Source organism: Berghia stephanieae, chromosome 1, assembly GCF_034508935.2.
Source record: "Berghia stephanieae isolate SIO BIC M18660-M18661 chromosome 1, UCSD_Bste_1.3, whole genome shotgun sequence".
In the NCBI taxonomy this organism is placed as follows: Eukaryota; Metazoa; Mollusca; class Gastropoda; order Nudibranchia; family Aeolidiidae; genus Berghia; species Berghia stephanieae.
Window position 1 is genome coordinate 17,396,620 of NC_088360.1, and position 6,406 is coordinate 17,403,025.

General features: G+C 37.7%; 1 protein-coding gene across 1 annotated transcript in view; it reads left to right on the forward strand.

The window, feature by feature from the left end:
• Positions 1 to 1,412, forward strand: part of LOC144963453 (uncharacterized) — a 2,303-nt gene extending 891 nt beyond the window's left edge. Inside the window, exon 2 of the mRNA XM_078897539.1 lies at positions 1 to 1,412. This exon is cut by the window's left edge and continues 185 nt beyond it. Coding sequence (XP_078753665.1) covers positions 1 to 765 — 765 coding nt within the window. The 3' untranslated portion in view covers positions 766 to 1,412.
• The last annotated feature ends 4,994 nt before the right edge of the window (positions 1,413 to 6,406 follow it).

The window sequence follows — 6,406 nt, forward strand, 5'->3', positions numbered from 1 at the left end:
GCAAATACAGCAAGATTTAGCTCAGAAAATAATAGATTTGGCAGTATTCCAGAAAACTTCAGACGTCAAGCACATACAAGGCAAACACCGTCCTTGTCTTCAAGAAGGCGCCTGACCTTGGAGCCTTACTTCGAAACTACCCCACAATGTGAACAAGACAGTGAATTATTCGAGGAAATATCAATGTCATCAGATAAGACACTTAGTCCTAGATCAAATGATTATACCGATAATGATTTAAAACATGAATCATTAAATGGTCATATGCAAAACAAAAAGTCTTCTCATATTCCACAGCCCGGAGCAGCAGACTTTATGGGAATAGACGCAGAATTTGATGACGATGATTATAATAATATGCCACCATGTAAACTCAGTGAAGTTAATCTTGGTCCACATACAACACGAGATACACGTGTTGTTAAAACAAAACCAACACAGGCAAATTGCGTAGGTTCAAAGCAAAGTAAAATAAACCAACAGTTTCAGCTGGCACCGAGCTGCAGCCATTTACATCCAGCACAGTATGTAACAAAGTCTGTTGAAAAAACGCTTGTCAGATCTTGCAAAACAAAATTGAGGAATGAGAATAATGACAATAGAAGAGCTGAAATAGAGAGAAGAGTTCAAAATGTATTAAATGGCGACAGTTCTAGTGATTCAGTTGCCAGTTCATTGACGACCGCCAACACAGTGGTGGAACTACCAAGAGATCAAATCTCTGTGTTATCGTTATTTGCAGGTGACGATGTTTTCTTTGGTTGAGTTGCTTTCCTTTCTCAAATGTTTCAATTTCTCCGTTATAGGGAATGAGATTAGCGGAAGAGTAGCGTCCCTTGAAGCGATGAATAGAGACGCATGCGCACAACCAACATGACGTTCTCTCTCTAATGACCTTTCCGCCGGTGACGTCACAGACTATGGGTGACGTCCAATCAAGGGACACTACTCTTCCGCTAATCTCATTCCCTATAAAGCTACAAAGTCACTTTTTCATTTCTGGTGATTCATTCTAATTAATACTAGTAACAATTCATCTTACATATCTGGGGTCCAAAGCTGTGCATTTTTCATGACTTAGAATTTCATGTTATTGAGAGGTTGCCAAATGATTTGAACTCTCAAAAACACTAATTTCACATGTTGAAACGCTAATGAGTTGTAGAACTTATTATTAGTTCACAAAAGGCTCAACTAAATTGCTTTCTGCATCGAATTTGACATTTATTTTCGGAAAGGCTTTGACTCTATTCCTAATTTTTATTATCTTTTTTTTTAAATGATTTTTTAAACTCCCTCATCTGCTTATTTCAATGTCAAATCTGTTTAAGTTCAGGTTTTATTAGAGAGTATATCATATTATTAACTATATCAATTTACTTCGGGGTAATTACGAAGGTGTTTTATTTAGAAATAGGTACGATACTTTATTTTCAATAAAACTATCACCAAAATTTAAAAAAATGCATTTGATTTAGTTATGTGTTCAAACACATTCCAAGTGAGATTAGCTATGGTCGACGTGCACTTATTTCCATATATTATGTACTCGTCGGTTATGATATAATTTAGTCGTGGGATGACGTCACAGTTTTTTTGACAACTAGAGAGGTCGGGGACTGTTCACAAATTACGTCATCAAAAATTTGCCCTTTTTCACCTCCCCCCCCCCCCCCCCCCCCCTTCCTCTTGTCATCTCTTGTCATCATTGGCCTTTCCCGCTCAAAAAGATCACGTCACCGTACAAAAGAAAGAAAGAGTAAATTTTTTCAACACTCCCTTATCCACTTTATATTATATAATGTAACATTGCATTCATGAGTTAAATCACAATATTACTATACAGAGGAATCTGCTCATTGGACGTGTCATCCAATTACAAAAATGGCAGCCAGGCAGGCATCAAATGATAAACAAACTACCTCAATTAAAAGTAAACAATGATATATTCTCTCGTTTTTTTCTGCCAAGTACTGTAGAATTATGTTTGTTTTTGTAAGTACAGTTTTTAGTGGGACGGGAAATAAAGCGCTACGGTATAGATAGTTCGAAGATGACGTCACTCAAGTCTTTGTTATTGTTTTTTGCCATCCGCGTTCATGAGTAATGCTCACTGAACTGTGTTAACCCGACTATAAACGTTCATGGATACACACAGTTTTGTGTGTTGGTCCGTTATACTTCCGGATGGCAATGATATGCGCTTCTTAGCCAAGCGCATACTATCTATATGAATGACATATATTATATTTTCTTTATTATTTTTTTCACTTTTTTTGGTTATTTTTTTGGAATGCTATTTTGATAAAGGTATAATGGGTACTTTTTGATAACATGTTCTTTGGTATGACACCCCCCCCCCCATGTCAACAATTGTCAACATTTGTCAACATTTGGCAGCCCCCCCCCCCCTCTAGCTGATGACGTAGTATGTGAACACTCCCTTGGCACTCAATAGTCTGATGTCACGTCGCCCAGCAACGGCGGCCATCGTGGTTCTAAACAAAGAAAATCGGTACTTTTTATTCTTCATGCTGGCTAGAACTTTTCATATGTCTTGTGATCAGAATGTGTAAAAGTCAAAATATGATCAGATTTATAATTTTTTTTCCTCTGGATACGCTTTTATGCTCGTCGGAGAAATATTTCATAAGGGCGTCCGCCATTGTTCCGATAGTTTAGAGCCAGTTAATAAGTTACCATGCGTAGAAGTGAGGGAAGTGACGTTAGGACTGTTGAAGCGTATTTTGATCATTTTCTATTCGAATTATATAAATGGTTAAAGTAGGAAGTAGTCCATCCATGTTTCTGTAGCATTAATCTGGTTGGACGCTAGTCTGTTACAAAATACTTTCTGCCAAATCTACCAGACCCAGCCACACAATCTCTGCTCGGTGGACAAATGATTTTAAAAATCCTGACTTCACCCAGATCGATTTTGGGCCCTTTGCGTGTGAAGCGAATACTCTATCACTTGAGCTATCCATACCACATTATTAGACTATTATTACACATTTTCAATGTGTTGGCTATAGATAGTATGCGCTTGGCTAATAAGCTCATAACATTGCCATCCGGAAGTATAACAGACCTACACACAAAACTGTGTCATGTAACCATGAACGTTTATAGTCGGGTTAATACAGTGCAGTGAGCATTACTCATAAACGCGGATGGCAAAAAAAAAACAAAAAAAACAAACAAAACAATAACAAAGACCTGAGTGACGTCATCTTCGAACTATCTATAGATAGAATGTGCTAGGCCAAGGAGCTCACGACATTGCCATCCGGAAGTATAACGGACCAACACACAAACTCTGTGTAACCATGAACTTTTATAGTCTGGTTAATACAGTTTAGTGAGAACAACTCACAAACGCGGATGGCAAAAACAATAACAAAGGCCCGAGTGACGTCATCTGCATACTATCTATAGTTGTTAATATTCTCAACACAAACATGCGAAATTTTTATTCTCTACTATTGTCTTACTTTCCTACTCACTTCATTTCTTGTCGTCGTAAACACCGCCGTTTGATTCTTTCTTTTGAGTGAGGAACCAGCTGTAACGCCGCACTTTATGTCCCTGGTGTTAACGAATCAGTGTGAAGAATAAGGAAGAGGAAAGAAGAAGGGGGGGGGGGGGGGGGGAGGGGTAAGGCATATTTATTGATGATGTGCGTTTAGCCAGCCGGATATAACGTACCAACACACAAAACTATGTGTAATCTTGAACGTTTTTAATTCAGTGAGAACTACTCATAAAAAAGGCTGACTAAAAATAATAACAACGAGCTGAGTGATGTCACTTTCGTAAATTCCATAGATAGTGTGCGCTTGGCTAAGAAACTCACAACATTGCCATCCGGAAATATAACGGATCAACACACAAAACTATGTGTAGTCTTGGTAGTTTATAGTTTGGTTAATACTGTTATGTGAGAATTACTCATAAAAGTGGATGGCAAAAGAAAATGTAAACAAAGACCTGAGTGACGTCATCTTCATTCTATTTATTTAGAGTGAATAATGCTCATTACCCGCAACAAGGAGTGGGTCAATTTGGGAGCGTTCACATATTACGTCATCAAAAATTTGCCCTTTTTAGACCCCCCCCCCCCCAAGTCATCACTTGTCATCATTGACCTGAACCCCCCCCCCCTCCCCCAACAGATGATGACGTCATCTAATTTAATAAAAACTAAAAGATAACTTTAATTTCACAATATTTATTATTCATTTTTCAAACCATAAACATTGATTATCAACGTTTGATAAAACACATTCAGACATTTTATTAATTTCAGAAACTGTTGATAATTTATGTTTTACGATACAATGGGGACATAAAATTTAAATTTGCAAAGATAAAATATAACAAACATTATTTAAATTAGGCTACTTGGTGCAGGTGCTATTAAAAAAATTTCAGAAAGTGTAATTTAAAATAGTATAGGAGGCAAATTATTTTATAGCATATTAGTCTTTTAGTGGAATGAATTTCTGTTTCAATTTCCAAACATAAAATTAATTGATTCAAAAATGTTTCTGCCTTGGACCTCTGGCAATGTACTATAAATAGTATCATCAATTTCATCTTCATCGTCATCACTTTCTCCCATTTGCTGTTCTTCTTGTATGCCGCATTTTCGTGAATGGTCTTTCATTGCTGTGATCGAGGAGTGATACAATGAACATTTAGGGCAAGTTCGCCTTTTGAGAAGTGATACCCCTTTCCCATCTTGTTTCTTGAGAGATGGGCAATACTCATCATAGCAATTTATCTTTAGCTGTTTTGAAAGGAACAAACTTTGAAATAGGCTTCCAAATCTTCCATTATTGCCTATCTCCAAACCATCATCACATGAAACATGTGTTACAGGTGGTGGCAGAAAACGCTCTGGAAAAAAAGATGAATAGTTAGTACGCCAAGGTTTGCAGCATGAGTTGTCACTGCATTTCACTATTTGCAGCAGATATTGGGATTGACGAATGTGTTTTATCTTCCAATCATCTGTTTCTTGAAATTGAAGTTTGGGTCTTGGATTTTCAGGTGGAGGGATGAATTTTCCAACTACTGGGTATCCATCTATTATCGACTCGGACCAAATATTGGCTAATATTTTTCCAGCAGCTTCAAAGTTCCTTTTTTCCAGATCAACATCAACAGTCTTGTTGCTTCCATGAAGATGACGTCCATGAATATCAAATGGTAGGATGACAGATGCTGTATCCTTTGAAAGCGGTGCCATTCTTCTTTCCACCTCATTATAAGCACTGAAACCTGGAGCGTGTGTAAAGACAAATACAGCATCAATATCCAGCGCCTTGAAATGTCTCTCCCAAGCAGCGAGTGTCTGTCCGTTTTTTTGGAGCATCATCTGGACCACCATCCACTGAAACAAATACTAGGGGTTTGATTTGTCCATTAACTTTGCTGATGACGTCAAATTCTTCTAAATTCAAGACTGCATCGAAATCTTCAGCATGGGAGAGAGCACTACTGCTGTCGTGCTTGCCACTGCGGATTGCTACATACGTCGGACCACTGTAACCAATGGTTCCATCCTCTTTCAGGGAACATCCAGCATAAACTGATTGTATTAGTTTATGTCTTTCACCAATTGGAAAATCATGGTAATTTATTTGGAATGCCATTTTTGAAGCTATTGCATTTAATAAAATAGGCCTAATTTGCCTATGTTTTGATGACATCATCTTGGGTCTGACCCTCCCTCCCCCCCCCCATGTCAACACATGTCAACATTTGGTAGACCCCCCCCCCCCCTCCCCCCTAGCTGATGACGTAATGTGTGAACGCTCCCTTTCGTGACAGTATGGGTCACATTTTTTTGTTAAATCATAAGAGTAAAATAATAATACATAATCTTTCACACAGTACGCTACTCGCCCCCCCCCCCCCCCCCCCCCCCCTCACCATAAACAAAAAAATTATTGCAAGTGAATAACAAGGGAGGCAACCTGTCATATATGAATTTAATTTTATAGCGTTTTCATGGTTGTCGCCCTCAGCTATTCAAGTCAATATTAACGAATTATCAGGGAGATCGTTACATGTGGGGGGTAGTTGGTATCTCGTATCCTTTCATAATTGTAACATTGCAAAACCTAGAGTTTTATAAATAAAGAATATGTACGATTAATTATCAGTGTAGAGATAAGCTTAATTTAGGTGCCATAGATAGAGGTTTTTCCCTATAAACTTAACGGCGTAATTGTGTAATTGTGTTTATGTGTAAATTTATGTGTGAATGAGTCAAGGTATAAAAATAAACCCAACATAGATTGTTAATAAAAAGGAATTTTACAATTCTATTAGAAAGCAAATCGTTAGATAACATTTTCTTCATTCATCCATTGCGTTGTTTTGAGTGAATGCGATT